Source organism: Corvus moneduloides, chromosome 5 (genome assembly GCF_009650955.1).
Source record: "Corvus moneduloides isolate bCorMon1 chromosome 5, bCorMon1.pri, whole genome shotgun sequence".
Lineage (NCBI taxonomy): Eukaryota > Metazoa > Chordata > Aves > Passeriformes > Corvidae > Corvus > Corvus moneduloides.
Window position 1 is genome coordinate 23,533,689 of NC_045480.1, and position 27,615 is coordinate 23,561,303.

The 27,615-nt window shown below is 35.9% G+C and overlaps 1 protein-coding gene across 3 annotated transcripts in view; it reads right to left on the reverse strand.

Annotated features, from left to right (window-relative positions):
• Positions 1 to 27,615, reverse strand: part of PDS5A (PDS5 cohesin associated factor A) — a 92,226-nt gene that overhangs the window by 28,431 nt on the left and 36,180 nt on the right. For all 3 annotated transcript variants that reach the window (XR_004240080.1, XM_032108657.1, XM_032108656.1), the window contains exons 7-25: positions 26,626 to 26,706; positions 25,033 to 25,173; positions 23,874 to 23,989; positions 23,021 to 23,115; positions 22,005 to 22,150; positions 14,580 to 14,731; positions 11,295 to 11,408; positions 10,618 to 10,699; positions 9,819 to 9,867; positions 9,552 to 9,691; positions 8,395 to 8,510; positions 7,591 to 7,696; positions 6,736 to 6,896; positions 3,923 to 4,046; positions 2,607 to 2,765; positions 2,276 to 2,344; positions 1,493 to 1,629; positions 685 to 808; positions 215 to 419 (exon numbers count right to left, since the gene is read on the reverse strand). Coding sequence is in view for 2 of the 3 variants with exons in the window: in XM_032108657.1 (XP_031964548.1) it covers positions 215 to 419; positions 685 to 808; positions 1,493 to 1,629; positions 2,276 to 2,344; positions 2,607 to 2,765; positions 3,923 to 4,046; positions 6,736 to 6,896; positions 7,591 to 7,696; positions 8,395 to 8,510; positions 9,552 to 9,691; positions 9,819 to 9,867; positions 10,618 to 10,699; positions 11,295 to 11,408; positions 14,580 to 14,731; positions 22,005 to 22,150; positions 23,021 to 23,115; positions 23,874 to 23,989; positions 25,033 to 25,173; positions 26,626 to 26,706 (2,317 nt within the window). In the remaining variant the exon portion in view is untranslated. The remainder of the gene's footprint in view (positions 1 to 214; positions 420 to 684; positions 809 to 1,492; positions 1,630 to 2,275; positions 2,345 to 2,606; positions 2,766 to 3,922; positions 4,047 to 6,735; positions 6,897 to 7,590; positions 7,697 to 8,394; positions 8,511 to 9,551; positions 9,692 to 9,818; positions 9,868 to 10,617; positions 10,700 to 11,294; positions 11,409 to 14,579; positions 14,732 to 22,004; positions 22,151 to 23,020; positions 23,116 to 23,873; positions 23,990 to 25,032; positions 25,174 to 26,625; positions 26,707 to 27,615) is intronic.

Genomic DNA, 27,615 nt, shown 5'->3' on the forward strand with positions numbered 1-27,615 from the left:
ATCTGTAATTATCAGCAATGTACAGCGGAGTATTTTATGGTTTATGCCAATACTGAACTAAGTAAATTTAGGTTTGAATGTGTCTAATACAAAGATGAGAAACAGATTAAACTTATCTGGTGTTTCTTTACAAAAGCCAATTGCTTAAGGTTTAATATTTATTCCTTCCAGTTTAGTATTATTGTATTATTAACAATTTTACTGAAATACTAACCGTTAGCCATAGGATTCTGCTTAATATATTCTCTTCGTATACTGATGTTTTTGAGCAAGCACTGTCTGGCATGTGCTCTTCTCTCCTTCACAGGGTCTTTGGCACACAAAGCAAAGATTGCCATATATTCCAGAGGGAGAAGTAATTTCACAAGTGCCTTATGCAGCTTCTGAGCGAATATCTGCCTCACTTGGTAGCACTCATCCTACAGCAACACAAACCATAAAAGTGCAACCATCAAAATGCTGGTCTTAAAAAAAAAAAAAAAAAGCACTCAAGGTGGAATTATGAGGAGGTATTTTAAAAATACAAACAGGAGCAGCACAATAAACATTTGAAATTGAGATTTCAATAACTCTTGTGAAAGCTGCGGTGAGGAACACAATATACTGTGTAGAAGCAACAAAAGCTCAGATGTAAGGACTCAGAATTCAATTAAGGGTCACTTCAATTCTAATGCAGTTACTTACATTAATGACGAGAGCACAGAGCTGGAACTGTTCTGGGGTAATTATTTCATGGTAACAGGGTTCCTGTGCAAGCTTCATTATTGCACTACCAGCAGCTAATCTCAGTCGAGACATATCTGATTTACTACACATACCAGAGAAAAAAACCCCAAAAAATTAATCACAGTTCACCACAACTATCCTTAAATTACCTGCATGTCTCAATTTCTTTTTACAAGATCAATGACCAATCAATGAGGTTGCAGTAATATAGCTTTACCTCAAGCCAAACTAACCTTACCAAATTTGTGAAAAATAAAGTGCTCTCCTTTCCCCACAAAAAACCCCTATTTCCAGTAAAACAATGAAATGAGATGAGTCAAGTTTCTTGTTTTCCTATCACTGTCTAAATGAAAGCAACGCTTTTGCCACAGTTTTTCTTTCTTTCCTTCACCCTCACAATGAAGTTGAGGAGCAGTTACCTCATTAGCTGGAATGAAGAAGCTCCACTCAAGATAAAATCTAACATGCTTGGGAGTTGGTTAACACTCAATTGTTTTCAAAGGTACCTCTGCAGGTGTTTTATTCTCTACAATGTCTTTTACTAGGAAAATAATCTAATTCGGAACTCTGTAGGCATTAGCAAATTGCAAGAAAGAAGGAGTATCTAATATAATTTTATGCTGCCATTCCACTCCTAATATACTCTGATCGTATCTGCAGCCAACATTGTGCTGACCTTAATATTCGAAAAGCACTCTAAAAGAACCGACATTCTTTGAAATTCTACAACAAAATTTATGGAAGCCTGAAAGGAACAAAATCTGACCTGATTCGCTTCTGTTCTGTCAAGTCTCCTTCACTGACGAGCATGGCTGACAATAACCGGAGTGTGGAATTTGCAGATTTTGACTGGTTGTTTTTCATACCCAACAACCAGCGTACCAAAAGTTTAATTGCTTGCACCTATCACACACAAACAAATCAACAATCAACTTACTTGCCAAAGCTGGTAAGTTACTAAAACCTACTGTTGTCAAATTGAAACTCCCATAGATTCTTGTGTATTAGAGATTTTGAAAGGAACAGAATGAAGCAGTAAATATTTAGAGTGATGAAGGAAGAAGCAGTTTTTGTGATCTCAGGACACTTCAACTATGGTCCACTGTCTTTGCAGAAGTGCATCTAGAGGATGCAGGATACTTGCTATATGATTAAAAGTAAGAGCAACTAGATAAAAATTCCTAGAAATGGCCATAATTAGATTCATATTTGTTAGGGTCTCAATTTATTTCATTTATTTTATTTATTTGTTTACAAGTCAGTAAAGTCAAAGGAAAGTTACCTTCATTGTAAGGAAAACTAAAATTTTTGAATCTCTTGTTTTCTCAACACTCAGAATAATTAATATCAGTAAGTGAAGACAACAGAATGCATAGTTTCTACCAGTTTTATCAGTTCTGTGTATAACCCAGAAAACCAATAATATTCTAATAGGACTAATACAAAAACATTTGAAGGGATTTATTCTATTATTTCCCATTGTGCAACTTGAAGAAAAGTAAACTTTAATTGCAGATATACACATTATTACTGACAGCAGATAACACACCTTTGCTAGTACTTCTGGAGAGACTTCTTCATCTGGAGACCACAATTTTCCATTTTTCTCACCTGTTGACTATAGAAATTCATGTAAGTTTACAAACTGGTTCAATTCATACGAAAAATAAAGATGCAAAAATAGAAAAAAGTCACGGATTAGGCTTTCTTTCACCAAAATACCTTTTAGAATGCAATTATCACTGTACTAACCACTTACAGTGCATTACTTTATGGACTCATTTGACAAAAAAAGCTCTATTCCCCACAGAGTTCATAACAGGCAAAGAGCATAATAAGCACTTAAAAAAAAAAAAAAAAAAAAAAAAAGATAATCTTACCCTGTCATTCATTAGGAGATCTTTCACAATGAAATTTGCAACAACAGATTTCATTGGAGAAGCAAACTGGTCTGGAGCCAACATAGAAATATGACCCAAAGAGACCAAGGGAGTTATAAGCTGTTCTGGTACATCAGCATTCAAACTTCTACTAAGAGGCTGAGGAAGGAAAAATAAAAAAATATTCAAAATTCAACTTCAGTTAATAAGCTAGCATGTCTTAAAATAGTTTATTTTACTGCTGGATTGCTGGTGCATTTCACTGTTTTTCCAAAAGAATGAATAAAATTAACAATCAAAAGTATAAAGAATACCATTCCCTATTCAACAGAGTAAACAAAAATCTCATGTAAGTTAAGTGCAAAACAAATACTGTATTCTCTTCTTATTTTAACGTGAAACACATTCAAACCTGAGAGACGTGGGAAAAAACTTTGACTCAGTTCTGTTCAGAATTTGTGAAAACCTGAATCCCAGCTGCCAATGGTCAAAAACAGCAGCCAAAACCTTGGAAACCACCGGGGACATTTCTACTAGCCATCAGCATTTACCTTCCAGGTAACAGTCACCAAGACACTTCCTGTATCACCCCACAACCATTGCATCATTATTCTGGTACTGGGGGGGAACAAGCACTCTCACAGAAGTCTAAGCAGAGATCGAACTCTGCAAGCTTTTCACACTTACAAATGACGCACAGGTTCAAAGACAGCCAAGATTAAGAACCTAAAATATTTTACAAGAGCAGATTAATAACATTATTATTTGAAAGATAATAATAAACTCCCTGCTCTGTATAGAAAGTCTTTTTGCTTAATTACTTGTCTGAGGAAACAGTAAGTGAGCAGTAAACTGATGTCTGAGCTTACAGTCAAGTTGGTCTGCACTAACTGCCTTAGTGAGGCAAGGCTGTATGTGCAAAGACCTTAAGGCAAGGTAATTCAATACAGGTGGAAAGTAGGGGATGTTATCTCTCATTTAGTATCTGCTAAATGTGTCCCCATGGGATTTGCCGTGGATCAGTCCAGCATTTTCAGCTTACTTCCCCCAAACTTCTCCCATGTAGACAAAAAGGAAAACCTTTCTCTATCAGACATGAGAATATTAGTAAATCATGACTTTAAGACACAAATATTAATAACTTGCTATTGTAAAATTAATGACTTATCTCAATTACCATACACCTGTAGGCTTCCTGACCTCATAAACATGTTATAAATTCCTACGGTTTATCTGTTAATAAACAGTAGGAATTCATTTTAATGACCAGTACCAATTAATAACAAACAAATCTTAAAAACAAAGGCAAGACATACCTCAAAGATCTGTGCAAGTTGTACTTCTTTATTTGAAAATATGGCATGTATACAGTGAACAGCTTGTTTTGCCTGATGAGGAGTGCCTCTTTTTGCTTTCTGATGCAAAATTGGAATTAGTGTTCTGTGAACATTAAATAGAATACTTCAAAATGCAATTTGCAATCTACAAAAAAATATCTTCACACATACAAATCTATCCTCACTGTCTTATAAATCAAGCATTCCTTTGAAGTCTGTTCAGGAAAGATCACAATCACAAACTAAAAAGCAGGACAGAATTGTATTTAGTAATACTTGTTGAATATCTGACCACACACATACAAGAAGAAAACAGCTCACCGGAAAAAAAAAAAAATCAAACATGAAAGAAATTAATGGTCAAAATAAAGCTGTTTAGGAAGACAAATAGAAGGTGGGGGCAATATGACAATTTCAGTTTGGGTGAATTCCTGGACTTATTATCTGAGCCTGGGAACGACAGGGCTGAAGAAAATCTGTGAAAGCTAAGAATAACCACTAAACATCAGTGTGTTTACAGGCTTTTACAACTGGAACTTTTAATTGCAATGTATACCCAAGTAAACAACTGCTTTGTTGTGAGATTTTGAATTTGAATCTCCTGAAATCTCTCTGCTGATCAGAAGGCACCAAAGGAAAGTGCAAGGCAGAAGCCACTCCAGAGACCAGGTCCAGGCTGGTCAGATGGTTCAGTTTCCCTCCCCAGGCAGTGCTGGAAGGCAGGCCTGTCCCCTCGGAGCTCAGCAGCCGAGACACTAACTCGGGAAGCTCACCCTGCACCTCACCCAGCAACTGACAGAAAAAACAAAATTGCCCAGGAAGTCTGACACAGAAACATCCCCAAAATTTTCCCTGCTTTCCTGAAAAGCTCTTTCACAATACAGTATTCAGTATATGGATTATTCAGCATCCACCATTCACTGACACATTCTACATAATGAAAATCAGCAACCACAGGCTAAAGAGCAACTTGCCAGGTTGAAAGAATCAAACCTCAAACATTTTCCTCAAAACCCCCACAAAATCCAAAACTAAACCAAAGACCCTCAGAAACATGTTAACAGTATTGTGAAGTAGAAAATCTCTTCCCAAACATGCCAAGATTCCACAAATTGGATTAAGAACCAAAATAGTAAAGAATTCAGTAAAACCTACAGAGTTTAAGTAAGCTTCAATGCCTAATCTACAGTTTTCATGGTGTTAAAAGTACACGTACATTAAAGTGTCTTTGCCAGGCCCTGGTGCAGCAGTTACAAACCACACCTCAGCACATCCCAACTCACACAAATCTGCAAAAGGTGAAACCTGACACATTGACATGCACCTTTACATGTTTACATCTACAAGTTTACACATGGTCCATAGGCTCTCTTTGAGCATGGCCAGTGCTTCCATCAGGCTCCCGAGTCATACGGGTAGTCTTTGTCCATGAACCAGTACAAAAGCCCTATTCATTTCCTGTACAAGCAAGAACTTGAGCAGCCACAGGTGAACACTGCTTCAAAGGACAGCAAGTAGCCTGCTCACAGCAGCCTTTAAAAAAACCCCAAGCCACAAACAGGTCACTTGAAACAAACTATCTTGTTGATTGTATCAAATCTTTCATTTATGATAAAGATTTCTGAATACATGAAATCTGGAACATCTTCTTGTCCTCAGTCTTCTTTTTCTTTGTGTCAAGTGTAAACACTGACATGGCTTTTGGCTTTCAGAACGCCAACCTAACTTGCCTGGAAACCATGCTACGTCCACTTTGACAGTTACATTTTTAAGTTGAGACCTCCCAGACTAAACTTCACCAATACCTGGTTAAGGCACAAAGTCAAAGAAAAAGACAGCAACACTAGATCCTTTGAGAAAACATGATATAGCCCAGCAATACAGAGTCTTGATTCAATTCTGGCAGGGAACCAAAGACACTTGGGACTATACTGGGAACTGTACTGACAATGGGGACTACTGGGCTTTTCCTTCTCTTTACCCCTACAGATGTCTTAAAACCTATCTCATATACCTGAATTTGTAGTATTTTCCTTTTGTCCAAAATCTGATCCACATTCCAAAGAATCGCTGAGGTTATGGCTTTAATTTACAGCAAACTTAGAAGTGGAGATTGGTATGCATTTTAGCATGGCAATATCCAAAATGCTATTTCAATATATGAGAACTTGAAACCCATGATTTATAATCTGGACACGTTAAATTACTTACAGGCTGATTTTAAGGTTTCAGATGTTACTCACAAGGTATTTAATAGTCTGTGAATAGTACATTATGCAGCTTTAATCAGCAGCACAGCATGAATTGCATGACAACTTACAGACAACCAATTATTCCTTGCTAGAAATTCATGCCTGCTTTTAGACTTTGTTTCCCATCTTGTTTAATAACAAACAGAGCTGTTAACCATATCAGAGATTATATCTGCATTCCTTACAAAGATAGAAAAATTGTGTGAAGGACAGATATGAGTAGAAATTATGCCAAGGAATTATATCTGCTGTATTTTTGCTGTTTCTTATTTTGTAAGCTAGGAAATTTGCTATGCACTGGTTTTAATGTGTCTATTATAAGAAGATTTTTAAGAAGTTCCTAAGATGTTCAGTAAATATGCAAAAACTGCGAGAGCACAGAATTTAAAAACGAAGGGATGGGGACAGAAAGATACTGAAGGAAATCAAAACCAAGAGAAGCTGTTCATATTAACAAGACTATACAGGGGCAACACACTGAATAAACCATCAAGAGGGAGAATTCCAGATATGAAAAGCAGCACGTAACAGAATACTCACGATCGTATCTGTGGCAAGTCTGTTTCTATTTTGTGACCCGTGTTTCTGAAAATCTGTATGGCTGCCTCAGCTACCTTATCATCTTCCATCCTGAGGCACTGCAGTAGAGACTCATAGGTCTCTGCAGAGTGAAACGAGGTAGGATGTGTAAAGGACAGAACCTGCAGATACACATTAAAACAAAGGTATATTTATTCATAGTAAATTAATAATCAGAAAAACTAAATGATAGCTGTTTATTAACATTACCATCAATATAAATAGCTGTTAGATGCCCATATGAAACTATTACATTCAGTAACTGAACTGAAATTTTAATTTCCCCAGAATCTATAGTCCCTGAGCAGAAAAGAAACCAAGAAGGTTAAGATATCTACAAACAAAACATGGGATACTGTTTTACAGCTATTTCAAATCCTTCTTTCTCCCCCTTCCACTTCTCAGCACCACTGAAAACACAAGTTCCCTTTCTTTTGCTACATGATGAGGCTCTTGAGCTAACTGCTTGCTTTCCTTCCAGTGTCATACATGCCCCAAAGAAGGTCTCTCCCAGTTTCCCTGTTCTCTTCCTTTCACTTCACCTCTACACCATCTTCTCTACTACTTCCCTAAGCAGGAAACAATTTCTGCTTTAACATGTACATTTCAACTCTTGGCACCCTTTTCAAAACATACTTCTTCCAACAAACCATCTTTTTCATTCTTCTTCTTTCAAGTGAGTATTAATAACCAGTTTCATACATTAAAAAAGTAATTATCTAAGTAATAACTATTAAAGCCATGCTAACATTAATTCTTACTCATACCACTTTTGTTCCGTCCATTATAGATTACAGCTGCATTAATGTAGATTACCTTGAGAAGTTCAAGTCCTGCACGAATAGCAGTATCAGGACTTACACCCTCCTCTTCATCATCAGCTGTCCCCTCTATGGATTTATTCATTAGTTTTACTAGTGCACTGAAATGAGAGATACAAAAAGAAACAAACAAGTATGACAGTGTTAAAGGTTGGAGATATAAGCAAGATTACTTGGTTTTCACAACATATAAAGAGAAGGCAAAAGTCCTTTGGGGGTGGTGTTGGCATTGCTGTTTCGTTTTTGCTATTTTTATTTGGGTTATTACATTAGTCCTTTTCCTTCTAATTTCACTTTCTGCAAAACTAATTCTTTAGGGGGAAAAAAATCCATCCCAAACCCCCCCACCATGCTGGTGGCATTAGATCAACACATACTTGCACAAGTTTCAGAATGTAATTAGGTTACCAGACAAGTCTCAAAAGGAATCAAAACATTCTCTTACACAATCCCACAAAAGCTAATTAATTCAGATGCTATATGGAAGACTGTTGCAGTTAACTATGTGAAAATTATGTTCATAGTTTTCACCTGAAGCCACACAAATAGAATTTTCACCATGAACTACTGAATTTTTAAAATAATTTTGCAGACAGCACCACAAAACAGCATCAAAAAAAGCTGCATCCTCTAGGTTGCTGGGAATGAATACATCTACATAATTTAATTAGAAACTCACCCACACATTCAGTGCTACGACAGACCAATTCAAACCCCAAGAAAACTATTTTTTCTTTTGCCATTTCTACCACCTTTATAATCATCCACAAGTCAATTGCTCATGATCTTTCAAACTTACCTAATGGCTTCTGAGTCAATATGTACAGGGGCAATTCTTTCCAAAAGAAATTTGACCATTTCCAGAAAAGGATTTGTTGGCTGCTTAGGATTTGCAAGTTTCCGGGCTATCTCCCTCTACAAGAATGTTAGATACAAACAAGAATTATACTCATTTTACTTACTTCTTAAGTATGTTGAGTAAGCTAAATATAGTCACTTCTTTTTACCACAGTCCATATAGTGAAACATATTTTGGGGGGGGGGTGGGGGTGGGGGTGGTATCTCCACACCGCTCTTTATCATGTTATATTCAAAGGATCAATACTTTACAAAACTATTTAAATAGGTTTCTAGTTAAGAGTTCTTCAGGGGTTCTTAAGAATTGCAGCCCAGATCCAGAACACAATCAAGGAAGAGTGCAGTGCACAGAATGTGTGTTTGTTGTCAAGTGTAATCCAGAAAACTGTGGGTAATCCCGTAGTACGTGAAACCTCACAGGAATGAAAAAGTTGTCCTGCTCCCTTCCCTGCACAATTTCTAGGCTATTAGACAAAACCCAAGAAGTCTATATTTGTTTGTAGATACTCCTTGTGATCACTGTAATTTCTGTCAATGAAATTGCTTACTTTGCTTTGGACCACATAAAAAAAAAATGTGGTGGTTGGCAGAGTCTGGAAAAGTACAATTTAATACTAAGGTGTGTATTTTCCTCAAAGAGGTTAAAAACCATGAGAAAGACTGACCTCAAAATATTATTTTGAGGATATAGGAAGAGGATATAGGATTCATCATATAGGATGAAAAATAAATTAATAATATATAGATGGTAATAGATAACTTGCTGGTACTTGGAAGCTGAATCAGGGTGAGAAGACAGTTTGGGAACCCTACCACGAAAGAGGCACTCAAAATAAAATATTTTAAAGAAATAAATTAGTCTTTTAGACATTATGCTTGTTGCTCATAATCCCAGGAAGGAATAAAACTAATGTTTTCTTAAGATGGTGATCCTAATTATCTTTTTCCTAATCTCTACAGGTTAACCAAAAAGGCATTTTATGAAAATTGGAAACGTGTAAAAACCATGTTTAGGTAATTAAGGAAACCTTTAATTCCAGGTAGCTATTTTAAGCACAAATACTTATTGTATAAAAGTCTGCTTTTCCATTTCCTTACCACACAGACATCTGCCTGTTTACAAGAACACGTAGGGCTAATTAACAGTTCAAGCTGGGACCGAAGTTTCTCATCATCACCCAAAACCTGATTGAATTTCTTCACAAAATCTTGTGCCTTTCCAGGATCTGGAAGGTTTTCTGTATGATTAAAAACAGTTTAACATGAGATAAATTTGCCACTTCAGCATGCCAAGACTCACAGAAATAGTTTCCAGGAATGCTGCAGTAGTTTATAGAATGTTTACAGAAAGTTAGTAACACTTACTTGCTATGGTCATCAGCTTTCCAAACATGGCGGCACTGTTTGCTTCTGACTGAGGACAACAGCAAAAACAGACAAACAAATCAGCCATTTCTCCTTTATAAAATACACCTTTAAGCTGGTCTGTTAGTTCTTCTGCAGCACTACTTTCTACTCCTGAATCTTATGTTTTTGTTTTAAGAATAGATACTAGAATAGTGTAACTACGATTAGCAGCTACTACACACAGAAAGGGGAAAAATCTTGTAACATCAAAAAAACGCAAAAATTAATTAATTCACATAACGGGTCAAAATCAATTGTTGGAAAAAGACCCCATTAGCCCCCAAAACAGGAAATTTCCACAAGCCCACTCCCTCACCAAAACCCCAAAGCAATGCCCTTCTACTCCTTCTACCTAAAATTTCTACTAGTAAAATTCCAGTAAAAATACTTAAAAACTTGTTTTTTCTAAGCAACAAAGAAACCACTGCTTTATGCTACAATACATTCCATTTTCAAAACCTGTTAGAAAGTGAAAAAGAAAAAAGGTCTGTCAAAAGCAAACAAAAAAGCTTTGAAACTTTTTAAACTTCTTCCGAAGTTCTTCAGTAGTACTACGAAAGGATGTTCAACAGAAGGAGGTCATATACCTTCAAGTATTACAGAAAGCAACTTTACTCAATGAGAATGGAACGTTGTCTACATACAGAAATCAGCGAATAACAAAGTTACACTGAACAAATAATACAGTATTAAAACACCCCAGTAAATTAGTCCAAGAGGTCCACTTGATAAAGTATAAATATTTTCAAAACCGTACAGTGGGCTGCTTATGCAAATCCAGCAATTCTCGTACATGACTCCTTAGCATGTTCTGGCACTTCCACATCTCATTCAGTGCTCTGAAAAAACGGGAAACCAGAAAAGAAAAGCTTCTTCATGACAAGAACATGCTGGATGTTTTAATAAACAAGATTGTTTATTTACCTTAGAAGTGCAACGCCTGCTAGGTACAATCAAAACTTAGTGAGTATTAAAAATAACTGTTCAAAATAAGGTGGAACTGATTTTCTCTTTTTACTGAATAGCATCTCTCTTGCAACAATGCAACATATGCAGGACACCCACAGTATTTCTTAAAACCACACAAATAAAAAACGGGCCACCATCAACCTGAATTCAGTTACAGGTATTTTCATCATGGTCCCTAATATAGAGCAAACCTAGAAGTCATCACTTGCACACTTTTAAGTCTGCATTGTTCTTATTTGATGAAAAAGAATGGATAAAACCACTCTTCTCAAATATCATGGGATCTTTTTGTCTAATGGATGTATTGAGTTTGTATATAATAGGAAAATGTTTTGAAATACTATGCTACTTGCAAATAATGCTAAGCATCCGTTATTTTTATTTTTATTATATAATACAAGTAAGATAACAGATGTTAGAAAAGCCTGAGGAAGCAAGTATTTGTTGAATACAAACTATACTCACTTGACAGCATTTGGATCCAAGCTAGCATACAAATAGTACAAACACTTCATTCGCTCTTCTGTTTCCAAATTGTGTGGAACAAGATACTGAGCAAAGATTTTCTCTACCAGTAATCTGCACAAAAAGAAGAAAAAAACTCTACATGCTGAACAGCAGTGATACCTTTCAGACAAGCTAAAAAAGCAAGAAATAGTGCAAGTCATTAAAACCAGATTTTTCAACAAAGAAGACAAAATAGTAGTGGCCTTTTTCTCAGCTGTAAAGATTCCTTCCACTGCTGATAGAAAGATTAGCAAGAACTGCTCCTTGAGAGCTTTTCCACGTTCTTTTACCTCTAAGAGGGAGTAATCTCTCACCATCCAAATTCTCCCTGTCTTTATGATCTGAGAATTTCCCTTTGTTTATTCTAATATTTAGAAGGAAGGAACACAGTAAAAAACTCAAATAAAGGAGAAAGAATAGAACTCAAAGGGGAGAAAAAGAAAAAATCTGAAGTATCCTCAAGGGAATGGTTAAGATTGACTGTTGTACCCGAGAAACTACTCATTATTCTTATACACAAGCTAAAAATCAGGAGTAAAAAGGTGGAGATGAAGGAACACCAAAACATACACAACTAAAGGGGCAAAAGGAAAACTAAGTGAGAACAAACCAAACCAGCAAAAGCATTCTCCAATTATCTTTCTTAAATACACATTTAAAGTTTTACACTAAATACCAACTTTGAACTACAAAATACAAGTGAGTAGTAGTTCATCTAATCATAGCTCCTCCAAATGAAAGAACATTCAAACATTAATTTACTTCATCCTACTGAAAGCTGTGCACAATGTTCAGCTACAGAGTTTGATATTTATGGACAAATACTGTGTGTGCTTGAATTTTAAAACTTTTTCACTATGTACTAGTACTAGCAAGTACTCCGGGAGTACCTTGTACAGAGACCACAGCTGCACAGATCAAACACACCTTATTTCTGCTCACACAGCTTATTTCTGTTCAAAGAAAATTCCAATAGACATGATGGCAAGGCAGAGAAATAAAAGGATGACCATGAATATGTATACAACTATTTCAAGACAGCTCATTAGTATTAAAGAAAACTTGGCTTTGTCTCTTTAAATGTACACTTTCCCACTGGTAACTCCAAGAACTAAATTGTTTGGGGAACAAGATCTTCAGATCTCAAGGGACTATCTGTTTAACACACTAGGAGATTGGAGGCATCAGAGTTCTTATCAATTTATGAACATTGCTCAAGCCCATGCCTCTATAGATACATGTTCTAGAAAAGCTGTCAATACGAATGGAGAGACTGTACCAGCCCTTCCCTGGTCCCTGTTGCGCAGGGTCAAGATTTACAAAGCGGGCATAACTCCAAGCCACACTTCTCTCCTGTGAGGAAAATGATTGGCTAGCATAACAATAGTTGGTAACAGGGCACTGTTACAGATGTGGTCATTTCACTCCATTCTTTATGTATTAATTGTAAAACAGAGAAGCTCAGAGAACACATGAGAGGCAGCTCTTACAGTTACAAGTCTTCAGTCTTGAGTAGCTGTGTACATCAACAGTCAAGCCACAACAAAAACATTAACAAGTGACCAAATTATCAATTTGTGGAAAAAACATCTATTCTATTCCACTTCATGCCTGAACTCTGTGTGATACTGCACTATTATCTTCTGAAAGAACTGTGTTATCCATGCAGCCTCTGGAAAATACTCCAAGGCTCAGAACTGTCCACTGCTACTTTTTATCCTCTCTGCCGAATTACTAAAGGAAAATAGGCCAGAGTCAGCTGATTTTGTCTCATGCTTGCTTATGTGTTTGAAGGATTGGATAGACTCTGTCTTAAAAGATCATAGCATTTCTATAGCTCTTCAGGTGTTAAATCTTTAAAATCCTGACAATAACAGAAATACATTTATCCCTCCCACTGAGATCAGGAAACCAACCCAATGGCGTGACTGAGCAAGAACTTCATTGTCAGCCTTAAAAACTAGTAGAATTTGAATTAAAATTCAGGGTACCTAGAAGAACATTAAAAATCAAGCCACCAATCTTTCTGTGTGGATACCCAGAAAACAAACAGGATACAATCCATGCCTCCTCATGAAAAAGCTAGTTTCAATGGTGTAATCAGACTTTCAGAAGTCATGTCAGAGAAAAGAAACTCAGCTTTGATGACACTGTCCTTAAATTTCCTTGCCTCGTTTCCAACAGTGTTCTGCATTTGCTGTGAGCAGAAATACAGAAAACATCTGCCTCATTCACTATACAACTTTGATTCATTCTCTGTCCACTATCAAACCTGTGTACTGACAACAAGATGTGAACAAGGTAGAAAAACCAGAAACCTCTCAATGCAAACTACAGTATATTTTTATGTACGTGCTGAACTAGCTTTGTATAAACTATGTGAAGATCTCCCGAGTTTCAAAAATGGTGCCAACTAATCAAATATGTAACTCTTGCCCACTTATGATCAGCCAGATGAACAAAACAAGAGCCTTCACCACTGCAGTGGCTAAAAATTTAGTATCATAACTGGCAACCGAAGGAGGCTGTTAGCTCATTCAGACTAACCACCAAGATAACAAAACATACTGAAATAGTAGACTGTGTAAGGAAGGTGCTAAGAAACACTATAAACAATTTTGAGTCTACCATACTAAAAATCTAGGCTGAAATTCTACCTTTGTGGGATCTCAGAGTTTCTTTCTGAAAGACTATTAATAATCGTCCAAAACCTTGGCCAAAATATGTTTTCCAACACCAAAATGGTGTTTCAAAAAGTCAAAGGGACTGAGTGACAATATACAGAAGATGAAACAACTGTGAAAGCTCCGGTGATGTTTCTTCAGCTTTTGGTCTACCTAAAGGGTCCATACCAAAAGGAGAGGTTTGTGCATGTACTGTGGTGTGCACACACGTAACACTCACAGATCATGGATTTTAATAGCCTGGCCTCTGGAAAGCAGTGAGGCAAACAAGAACTGGCATAGTAAATGCCAAATCTGACAATTTTTTTTTTTACACAGTACTTAGTTAATGAAAATCTACTACCATCATAGATCTAGTCCCACCAATATATAAAAATGAATCCATGAAAAAACAATGCAACAACTCTGAGTATCTGCATATATATCTTCATGATTATTAAATACACCATACATCAACCCACAAATACAGAATACAACAGCTTTCACAACATAAAGACATATTTTCAGAGTATCTCGCATCACGATACAATTAAAATTAGAAAGACTTAGATTGACTCACTTGTCATCAATGCTATTTTGATAATATATGTGCAAAAGTTTATCCTTTATCCAGCTCACTTTCTCTGCAGCATCTTTTCCAGCCTCCGCATGAAGACAATACTTCTTGTACAGCTGCGCAAGACCCATCATAGCTTCTTTTCTTACTCGCCACTTGAGAGGGAAGAAATGAAAAGAAGTTGGGGAATTGATTTTGGTAAATAAATAAATAAATCACACATACAAAACAGTAAAGATGTAGAAACATGAAAGACAAAATAGCCACTTTCTGATCTATATTTAGACACTTCAAAAGCTGAAAAATGCTGTTTAAAACCTCTAGATGAGAATTTGCAAAGCCTATGTAAGGGTTTTGTTCCCAGTACTGTGCAGATTAAATATTGTCAGTAACCCAGAATCCAGTACTTCTCTGTGCTGAGCAAAGAACATCTGGGAGCTAGCCAGCAGAAAAGAAGTTAAGTACAGCTTAACATGTACGCCTGAATAAGTGTCTTACTGAGTCAGGATTTGGAAGGCTTATCTATTCAGAGACAGGCACAAGAGGTGGCAGACTTCTTTCTTCCCATCTTATAGCAGCCTTGCCTAGAAATGGGAGATCTGGAGCCTAGGCCGAGCCAAACCTGCTAGGGCTTGAACTCTTAGGCCACTTTCCAGGACAGTGGGAGTGGCCCATTTTGCTGAAGCCTTGAAGCAATTGCTCTAAGACTCCAGGGATTAAGGAAAAAAACCCCCAGAGTACAACAGCTACAGGAGGAGTTCATGGGTTCTCACCCTTGCTTTTGGTGATCATACTTTATCCACTCAAGTAAACAACAAATATCCCATTATTAAACAATTTACCAGACAAGATCCATAAGCTCTCCTATGCTGACCTGTGTACGGAATCATACAAGAACTGATTTGAGGATTAATTTAGACAGCATAGTGTCTCATGCTGAATGATTTACACAGAAAACCTCTGAAGATACTTGTTTTCCCACATCATTTAAAAGAAATGCATGAAATTCAAACTGAAAGAGATAATTTCTTCCAGAACACACTAGATACCACTTTTGGCCTTGAACTCCCAAGGACTAACAATGCTGAGATCATTTCACCCTAAGAAGCATAAACGTAGATAGTATTATTCATACTGTGTATAACTTCCTCAATCTTGTTAAATGGAAGGCTTGTCTCAATAACACCGAAGTACTGCACATTTAATTTCTTAATAGTTTTGCTAAATGAATTCCTTTGCTTGAAGGGAAAAGAAAAGACAAATCTTGAAGATAATATGGCTTATGTCATCACAAGACACCACTGGCTGTTGGGAGTAGGTTATAACAGTAAGATGGGAAAAATGAACTTGTATTTTGTTACGTATTTCTTAACTATTGAAACTGTAAATGACAGGTCAAGATAGTAATGACTTTGCTAGAACATTACATAGTAATTCGTTTTCACAAAAGAGAAAAACTTTAACTATAAATAGATGTTATTGTTTAACTTTTCTGCAGGAATTTGTTCACTCCCACTGTGATCTAAAGCACACTTCAACGAAAAGAAAGGCTGTCATGGGTTGGCAAAGCATAGCCCCGGAAGTGCAAAGGGGTGTTTACAGCTTCCTCTGTGACCTGACAGAACCTATCAGCTGGCCAGTTTGAATATGGACAATTCTTCAAGCCACTTAAAGTTGTGACCGCCTCTGAGATGCACACTTAAGAACAGAAACCCTGAGGCAGAGCTCTCTCTCGTTTCCAGTGCTGGGACAGGTGGCTGCAGGCCCCATGGGGAATAAAAAGAGTAAGATGCTTCTAAGAATTAAAGCCAAAACAGCGGGCCCAGCCATTCTGGAGTCGATGGGCCCTGTTCCACCCGCGGAACCCTCCCACAGCCCTGCTGTGGGCAGCCAGAGTGGCTCGGCTCTGCCCCCTCTCCATTGCGATAAGCCACATTCCAGCTGCAAGGCCTAGGTGAGATTAATGCTTTTCTTGCTGTGAAGAGCTGAAAAACTAGGGAAGAGAAAGAGGAGATGCTTAAAGCTGAAATTCTGTTGTGAAGCTATGATATATCAGAGTACCCGTTGTAATTTCATGAAGATATGGGGGGTGGAGTGTTCAACTTGTACTTGTGAGCAAAAGCACCTGCCCTGAGATAGGCAGATGCTGACGCAGCTGTAATTTCATGAGAAATTTGAACAGGGAGAGATGGAAGCGATGAGGACTTTTGCTCCAAATGGGAAAGGAGAAAACCTCAATTCCTAGAGATGCTCCCAAAGATTTCTTAGAGATGAAATGCTCCCAGAGATGGGTGAAAAGAACTTTTGTTTCTGAACGGCTCAACCTTAAAATTGTACCCCAAAAAACTTCAAGAGTGGACCCCTGAAAGCAGTTGTGGGAAAAGCTGCAAGTTGGGGGAAGGGACTCACATGCGAGCAGAGAGACTCCTCCTCCTAAATGGACTGAACAATATTTGGAAGTGGGCGGCTGTCTCGTTGTGATAATGTTTTCATAGCATGAGCAGAGAGACTCCTCTTCCTAAATGGACTGAACAAGGTTATTATGGAAGTGGTAAACAGACTGAACATCTTAAGGGTTGTCTTTTTACATTGTCAGTGGGAGAAGGGAGGAAGGTGGGGGGAGGAGAAGAGTCCTGAAGGTGTGGTATTTTTTTTTTCTTCTTTTAGGTCTGTTAATAAACTTCTTTATATTCTTTCAAGTTTGGTGCCTGCTTTGCGTTTCTCCTAATTCTTATCTCACAGAAGATAAACAGTAATGAATATCTTGGACCAAACCACTACACTAAATTGGTGTTTCCGCCCGGTTACAAACCCAACCCGCTACAAAGGCCTAAAAGGGAAACATTTTCAGAAAAGTATTAATACTCTTCTGCATTCAGATATACCCTTCCAATGCAGGTGATAGCTTCATCAGATCTCCTATAAGAGACAGGAAGGATGGCAAAACTTGTCAGAAAACGATAAAAAAAAAAAAAATCCTAGAAATAATTCCAGAAAATTTAAGCCTAAAATGAAGGAATAACAAGGGGTTACAAAGGAAAGGAGGTTTGGATTGCCAATAGAATTCTGATTACTGAAATTGCTGTAGAGTAGACCTCAGAGCACGTAGAAAGGCAGTTTCAGACTGACAATAGGAGACACTGGACAAAACCCCTTAGAAAATGCTTTGAGACACCACGGAAGTAAGTCACTGAACAGGAGATACATGTAGGGAATAAAAAGAGTAAGATGCTTCTGAGAATTAAAGCCAAAACAGCAAATAAACAGAAAGAGGAATGTAATAATCAATTTCAAAGGCAGCATATGAATAAACACAGCTAACACAATTACTACCCTGATTTAATTAACAAAATAATTTTGATAACCTTAGCTTCCTTGGTTGACCAACATAATTAAATTCCTCCACTGATGACTGTTGGATTGATTTTTGAAAAAAATTGTTATTGAAAGTTCAATACAATCCCTTACCGATTAGAATAACTAACCTATTCCCTTCATAAACATCTTACAATTGTTCTCCATCATCTGGAAAAAGCCACAATGGTTTTCAGTACAGTTAAAACTAACACACATGCAGAAAAATGCGTAAAGAGGAACCAAAAATGTGAGTCTGTTTCTATGGCTCCTCAATCTATAGCTTTTGACTTCAAGCTGATGATGTGCAAGTCACTTCTCATGAAGGGCCAAAGTCTCTACTCCATAAAGGCTGTTGGGAGAAATGCCAATGAAGTCAGATGTCAAAACTCTCTTCTTAACTTTTCAGGTTCTTAAGATTATTCCAGTATAACAGAAAACAATGTTTTTGTTACTTGTTTTTAAAATGTCTCCTAGTTATTCTGAAAAGTGAAGATGCTGGAAAGACCCTTGAGACAGTGTTCCAAGGGAGCTTTGCTCAGAACAATTATTACCAAAGACTAGATTTCAGTTTTTGGGAAACATCTGTTACCAGAGTTACTTTTCCATCTGGAGCAATACAAATGGAGTTGAAAACTACCGGTGATTTGAAAACTGCAACTATCATGCAGATGTCTATACAGATCAAGTCAGCTAAGTACACTCCTTAAAAAATTAAGTAGTGTCTTTTAGCCAGAAACGTTTACTCTAGAAAGTGTTAAGACTATCCTTACTAATACTGCGTCAATTAGAATATGGTCAGGAGAAAAAACAGATCACTTAAATGGTGTACCAGTTAGCACAACTTAAATTTTTTCCCTGTTTTAGAAAGATAAAAGGTAGAATTGAAATGACAGGTTGGCAGTTTACTTCAGCCTGTTGGACAAGAATTCTTTTCGTAGTAATAACGATACTCATTTGATAGGTGATTACAGGTCTAAAAAGATGAAGTCAAACAGATGAACAATCATCTAGGAGTCTGCAGTAGATGTGTCCAAAAGAAACCCAGCTACGAAGGGTAAATGCAGCCAGCAGAATAAAGAGTTCTTTTGAAGAAAAAGAATTATTAAAATAGGTATAATGCACTCTTCCCAGATCTGAGAAAATCCTACGCAGAAAACATAAAGATAGTTACATGGACATTAACAATGCTCCTCTCCCAAACTGGAGAAAAATCCTAAAAACAAAACAGATGAAAGTTTACAAGTCCTTGATCCTAATTTCATAACACTAATTACATATACAAAGACATCCTATATTGCTAAGGCCTACTTCAAATACTAAGTATTTGTTGTAGTCATTTCTAGTCTCATTTCAGTGCTCAATTTTATTTTCTCCTCAGGTTGTATTTTCATTGAAGCTCTCTCCAGAGATTTTTATAAGAGAAACATCATGTACAGATGAAGTTATTCTTCACTGATTGCCTGAAAAAGCACCTAACCTTGAAATGCAATATATCAAACCTATCACTGGTGTGAAATGACTTAGTCAAACATATGAGGAACATTAAGTGCCGCCACACTGGATTTAAAGCCACACAAAAAAGACCTAGCTCTGTAGAAATCAGTATTACAGCTGTGCAGTAATAGCTGACTGCCTCTTACTGACAGCAACATGCTAAAGGAGAGCAGAACAGAGACACTGTGTTGAAGACACAATAACAATTATCCCATTCTCACTAGGTGGAAGTCCCAGTGGGAAGTGGTGGTTATACTAAAAGTTTTTAAATCTCATAGTTGACCTTTTAGGCATGTTTAGTAGCTGAAAAAGAAGGAAGGTGATCTTGATCACTCCTGAGAAACATGCAATGTCAAGCTGCAAGTACAACTAATTGAAGAGCTGCTTTATAATAGCGAACATACTCAAAATCAGTATTTCTCTGTAAAGATGACATCCTTTTCCCAAAATCCATTATAGTAACATTCTCACTTAAAAGGGGAACAAAGCAATGTAAAATTATTTTGAAATAATTAAACTAACTAGCTAGAATGACATAGGGGCATCCTTTCTATAGCCTATTAAAAAAGAACAATAGTAAGGAAAAAAAAACCTACATGGCTACATAGCACAGAGAAGTCTGCTATTAAACATCACCCTTCAAAGAGCAAGGAGCCACATCCAAAAAAATGTTAACAGGAAACAGTATAAGCTCTGGCAAGTTGAAAGTAAATCCTTGATGAAGCATGGGCAACAGCTTCAAAATGAAGTTATTAAAAGCATACTAACTAAACATCTTCATCAAAGCTTCCAGAAGCAGGAAGCCTTCCAGACCCTTTCTGAATGGCTGAAAGACAAACAGATTTGCTCCAGGAGAGAGGTCTGAAGAGGTTTCCTAAAGTATCATTAAGAGACATTTAAAAAAAATTAATAAAGCAAGCAGGAACAAAATCATTAAGACCAGGTGGTATCCCATCTATGACTTTTACAGGAATTTAGACGTTATATACCGAATACCTATTATTCTATTATTGCAATTTACCAATGAACAGATTGAAGACAGCAAATATGAAAGAAACCAAAGGGTCTGAAGAGGAACAATGTGCCACTCATCAGAACATCTAATTTTGAATGGGCAAATAGGTTGAAATAGAACAGTAACAGAACAACAAAGAGCTGACACTACTGAAAAATAAGTTATGGAAATATGTCATTGAACTTTATATAATGGGAAGTTTTATCTTAAAAAAACCCCCAACTTTTAGCAAACAGAGAAGTACATCAGTAAAATGCATTAGGATCCCAAAAAAATTTCCAACAAAGTCTCATACCAGAGGGCCTTAGAATAAAAATTCTGTTGTAAATTATTATTAACTAAAACATAGAGGACAAGGGGTGGAAAAAAATGACCAATTTTCACAAAGGAGGAGACAAAAGGAACCTATCAACAGAGTCAGAAAGGAATCTCTGACACTTAACATATGAAAAATTATTAGAAAATGAACTGAATAGTGTGTATAAAATTTAATGAGGTAGTCAGATGTAACATTATAAGGAAGAATTGCAGAAAAATGTCATGTTACTGAATTGTTACAATATGAAATGTAAGAAATTCAGATTAAGGATAGGTTTGCCCACCAGCATTAACTCTGCATGTACAGTATTTGGCAGTATATCATCTAAACTTATTCAAGCAAAACACTGAAGTCAACGTGAATGTTTTCCAAAACCATCAGCTCAGTGCTGGGAGAGAGTGTATGAGACAGATAGAATGTTTCAGAATAAGGAAAAAACTTATCATCAAGTGTGTATACCACATGGTGTGAACTGTGAATGCCATTACCAAGTCTGGTCACCTTAGTCCCAACAGGCTATAGAACATGCAGCCAAGAATGATCAGAAGGTATGCAATAATCAATTTGTGGGGAAGTTAACCAGGTGATTCTTTAGAATGGAAAACAAAGAACTGGAGAAGATATGGTATTCACATTTATTAAAAACAAATGAGTCAAAGACTGTCTATTATTTTATGTGGTCCAAGAACTCAGATACCCAGTCTAATTACCAGACAAGTTTAAAAACAAACAAGTGAAGCTACTTTTCCCAAACATGCTTTAAACTTGAATTTACTGATACATGTGCCAGAGGCTTATGAAGTACTAATAAATTCAAGAAAGAACTTGATAAATACACGGAATAAAGTTCTGTTGAAATTTATTATGAATGTGGGCCAGTGGACTTAAGAAATCCTTAAATCACAACTTGCTGGAAGCCAAAATTGACCACTGTTAGAATTATAATGGTTTATAGGGACCGTTGGTCTAAACATGTCTGACCATTCTTATGTTCTTACAATATGACTGTGTTTATCACAAGTCAGTGACCCTATTTGCTTGACAGCACTTGATTGATGCCACCATAATAGGGAATTTTCATTACGATGTTCTTGTAAGAAAATAATTTTTTTCCCTACAGCATTCTTGTTAATAGTCAACTCTTAAGATTCTCTGATTCTGTGGCTTTGTTTTTTTTTTATTTTAGTTTTACTAAAGTATATTAGAAGCAGGTAGTTGCTGAAAATACAATATTAACACTTACCCGTTTGTCTAGCGTTCTTTCCCTTACAAAGCCAAGCAGCTGGTCATTGACTAAAGAGAGATCTCTCTTGCCCGCAGTAATAATTGTAACAATAACATCATGTCGAATGGCTTCTTCTGGGTCATGTGATCTAACCTTCAAATATTCTGTTATGAGCAGAAACAAGAAAAATCTTGGCTTTTTTACATAGGTGTGATGTATTCTGATTTATTAATAATGTTAAAACAATTAAATGTCAGTCATATATCACAACCATGTAATCTATAAAATACAGAGCTACCCACAGGAAACATCTGTTCTGATGTTTTCTATGTTAAATATAAAACAATTAGATAACTGTAAGTATCAGAAGAATATAGAATAGCTTTTATGATAACCTCATTTGCAAGAAGCAATAAAGTGAAATAAAGTTGACTAGAATATATTCTAAGTAAAGGGGGTGAGGGAATAAAAAGAAATAAAAAGAGAAGAAATTCTCATTGCCAGAGTAAATCATAAATGAAAAATACTGACAATTGTTGTAGAATAGCTTGCATCAAAAAGCAACAGTATTTTCAGTTAAGCCTGAAAATCTTCTCATAGTTAAAATGATACTGTAGTGAAAGAGGAAACTTCATAGTTTTCATCAGCAAAAAGGCATTTTCTAAACTCAGTGGAAGAGAGTCGTGGGGAACACAGTGACTGGTTTTGAACGTAAAGTCAGGATGTTGCACCAATATTTGCTTTGCCTCACCAAAGTTTCTTTAGAACTTGAAATTACTTTAAAATTCATTCTGCAATGGGTAGCTTCTTAACCGCTCACTCTGACTAAGTCCACACAAAATCACACACTCCTCTCTTTCTAGTAACTAGCACTTGTCTTCAACAGAAATCAATTACTCAGCAGATACCTCTTCCATCCAGCATCAAGCACTGGACTTGATACATTTCAGAACTACACTGCTATGCACAAAAATAATTATACAGTTCCTTGTTCATTTTGTACATTACTCTAAACCCCTGTATGAGCATCTCACCAGTGAGGTCTTTTGCTAAGTCTGGATGGTTCATTAAACAGTGACTGGCGAATTTCACACTCTCTAATCTCACAGGGACATGGATATCATTGAACCTAGAGGGATAGAAGATGACGAATGTTAATTTTTAATTAGCTTTGCAAATCAGTACTATTCTCTATGTAGTAACATGTGTTGATAGTATGTCCTATTAACAATTAGAATACTTTTATATGGCAAAATTATAGAATATAAATGTTCTGAATTTATCTCCATAATGTACCTCATACAAATATTATTTCTAATAAATTCAGGACTAAAATCAAAGAATGAATACGCTGTATGTGGATAAAACGCTGACCCAGTGGATTTTGCCCACTGACTTCTGAACACAATTCTCCATGCAATGTCAATTGTGTGTATGTATAAAAATTATAGAAATGTAAATTGGCATCTAACACGTACCATTTGAAAACACTCACTTTTTAAAAAAATAGAAACTTCTACATTTACTTAAATGGATGTATCTCTTCACTCAGAAAGGTAAATGCCAAGCAAAACAGATAGATACAGTTGCACAGTATGAAATTTCAGGCAGTGCTGGTATAACTATTGTGTAATTTCTGTTATGCATATAATGTGCTGTCTATCTAATTTATATGCCCCATAGCTGATAGCAATATAGCCGCAGTCCTTCAGGCTTCTTCCTTCTAAAATAAAACTGTATGCAGTTTTCTGTTTTGCAGGTCTAACAAAGTAACTTGTTCAAATACAAACAGTTACATCTTCTAAAAACACAATGAAAAATGCAATACTGTAAGAAAATTCACAACAAAAAGAACTGAAATTTGGAATTCTATCCCATTTCTCTTACCGCCCAAGAAAGCACTGCCAAAGAGGTCGATTTTGTGTGGCCAGATCAGAATCTTTGGAGCCAAAGAGTTTAGCCAGAAGTCGAACAACAGCCAAACGTTCTTCTCCATCATTGCTCTAAAAATCAAAACATGAAAAAGGAACTGTAAATAATTATCTGTAATATCTTAATAATAATTTCTGGCTTCCTTTTATTTCTGTTTTTTGAACAGATAGATTTAAAACTGAGTTTGAAAATATTTCTCATAATCCTCATTCTCTTTAATTATCTTATTGGATTAATATGAAGCAAGATATACAAATACCTATTAAGCTGATATATTACAGACACTGAATAGATGGCTGTGCTTGGAAAGTGCCTTCTTTTTCAGGAGCAAAAACCCATACACAATACTCTGACTAACATATTTGACAACTTCAACAATTAATGATTTAAGACATTCTTTAAGACTATTTAATGTGTGTGGAAAAGACACCAATTAAGATGTTATAAATAGATGTGCACTAATGAAAGCTACACATAACTTCACCAAATACCCATTTCTTGGTTACTTGTGTATGTTGCAGCCATAGCCTACATGTACATCCATACATACAAAATTATTTCTCTTGTCCACTTACAATCTAAGGAAATACAAACAGCTTTTTAGTTAAAACTCCCACAAACCTCCAAATCAGGATAAATTAAGTATCTTCAAGGATTCAAAAGCAGTCAGCTGACAATAACAAATCTGATAAAATATTAGGAAATACTTCCCCTTATTATTAAAACATTATTTCATAGAAGAAAATTCTGCAAATCAATACTGAAGCTGACACATTTGCATTTCATAAGATAAGCCAACCACAGCCTAATTACTTTATAAATTTTGGGTGTAATCCAAAGATTAAGTACATAAAGCTTTTGCATGAGACTGCATTAATTTATCATTATAATGATTATATACATTTTGTGTGCATAATACATTTGCAAGCACAATAAGCACATAATTGTATACAGATTTCCAGTATCACTTCTTTAGTATTACGTTTATCTTCAAAAAAAAGCAATAAATACAGAAGTTTTATCCCTCTAGTAGAACACTTATTAAATCTACAGTCCTGCACTTCTAATATCTCCAGAAATTTTACTGATTGTCCAAAGCTACATTGTAACTCACCTTCAGCTTGAATTCCAGCTGTGGCATGACAGACAGTAGTAAGTGAGGATCTATGGCAAAAAGCTCTTGGATCAAGTCAAACACATGTTCTGATAAGTCACTTACTGAAGACTTTCCCAGTACCAGAACCTGGTTAAAAAACTAAAATACAAACAATATTATGTAGTGTATTTTCCTTCATTAATGCAAACATTATTTTAAAAAATTATTTTAATGTAGTATCGTTAATGGTTTTATACTAATGGAAGACACTCAATGCACAATTTTTTCATTATATCAAAGTATTTCACCCTTACAATTTTGGCTCAAGCAAATTACCAACATCCTTCTCAGTTCAGTTCTATTAATTCTATCAAGATAGTTTAATACATGACAATTTGATCATTTCAAATCTCAATAACTATCTCCCAAGCAAAATTAACAGGTAATACAGAATTGTTAACTTAAAATGCATATTCATCCAGTAGAACATTGACAAAAAAAAAAAGTACTTTTAAGGAATTTTGTTGTAATTGAAACCCATTCCAACTGAAGATCATCAAATGCTGAAAAAGAAGGTTCTCTGCTTCAACTCCATTTTAAAGAATGTCAGAGGTCTTTATGTTATGTCTTGCAACATTTGACAAGTAATGTATCAGGGTCATTAGTGATCAAACAGAAACAAACCAAAGTAGCCTAAATTGTGAATTGTTTATTTTTTTATTTATATAAGGTATATTAAAATTTAATACTTCCTATTAGATACTGTGGGTTAATATTATTTAAGCAGTGCAAATGCAATAGCAAAAAAAATATTACACACTTGAAAAAGAAAGTAAGGAGAATAGTATAAAACCAACTTAAAGGTTACTTTATGTACTATCCTGCTTCCAGATATGACTAATTAAAAAGCTTAAAAAACCAGGAGAACTGGAATGTAACTGTTAGTGAGACTCCTGAGCTTTTAAATACTTACTGATTTATGAACTTGCCTAATTCCCTTTTAAACTACTCTGAATTTTATGAATTCTATTGGTTTCAGAACCAAGGAAAGGCAACAGAATGGATCAGACCACACCCACCAAAGACTGCTGTATTAATAGGCAGAACATACAACACTCACATTCAACAAGAAGGAATTATAATTTGAAGGAAGCTTTGTAAAAAGCATAGTTCTTTTACTCTTTATGACTACAAGTCATAGGAAGTTTAGGAAGGGAAAAAAAAGCTAGCAAAGAGACTAGTTTGAAATGCTTCATCCTAAAGCTTGGTATGAAATGAGGCTGTCTGGTTGCTGGACATACGAAGTATTAGTAATTCTTTTAGTTTTAATAGGATTTTTGGTGGTCACCTATTTTCACAGCCTGGATTTAGGCTGAACATTAGACTGAGATGGACAAAAATTAATTTCCTCTTCATTTATTTGAAACACTCCACATACTTAACAACCAAGCCAACAACATCCTATTTGGAAACGGTATTCTTGTAGTTGCATTACAAAATGTAGCTTCCATAAACAGTACTTAAAAGAATAAAAACCCCTACCACAATTCCAATAATTCAAGACAGTAACAAGAATACTTGCAGGTAATGTGGATTAATTAATTTACATACATTGGCAATACATGGTTCAATGGTCTGGACAGTCCTTTTCAACAGGACTTTTGCAAGATCAAACGCTTGTTTGTTAAGGTTCTGAAATAAAGAAAATATAATAAAATCTTACATTTTCACATGCAATAACAAATTTTGAAGAAACATTACCATACCTCCATACTCTGAAAATTAATGTACACCAAATTTGGAACTGAAAAATGAATGAATTTAAATTAGTATTTAAATGTGGTTTTGTTTGCCCCTCATACTCATTAGGGTTACACTCTGTAGCAAGTTCAGCCTTGTCTAGAGGGTAAAACTGCACTGACCTCTCCACAGACTGTACCATATGCTCTGAGACAGCCCACAGTGAGACTACAGAAAGCACCTACACTTGGGCAGAGTTAGCAATTAACTTTCCAAGTAAGCATTTGATTGTAACATGACAAACCTGAACATTGTTTATATTACTCTTGAGCAAGAAAAATAAGGTAACCGCAGATCTGAAAAATTTGACTGTCCAAGTCTGCACAAATCCCATATGCAGTATCTCATATCATCTAAGGATTAATGCAGCTTGGAGGGAGAAAAAATAGGAACAGATGAGCTGATTGCCCTGAAAATTACAAATCACTGCAGACAAAATGCAGGTAAAGCCTAGGGATGACTGATTCTTGGAAAGACGGTATTTGGCAAGTCTACATTAAGAACAACTCCCTCTTGTTCTTATAACTAATGAGATTACAAATACAGTTCACCAACAGACAGTAAAGAGAAACAAGTGGCCAAAGGCTCAAATAAGTATCTCCTCAGTCTCTGAAGCGCTAAACTGATGGCTCATTATAGAAGACAGATATGTATAAACTCTTCTCAAAAAATATCCCAACACTTTCTCTCCAAATCAGGCCATGATTAAAATCTTGTTGACTGGTATGCTGGTATTAAACTAAAGGACTGCCAACCTCAAACTTTAAAATACATTTTCTATGGATCTTCCACACAACCAAA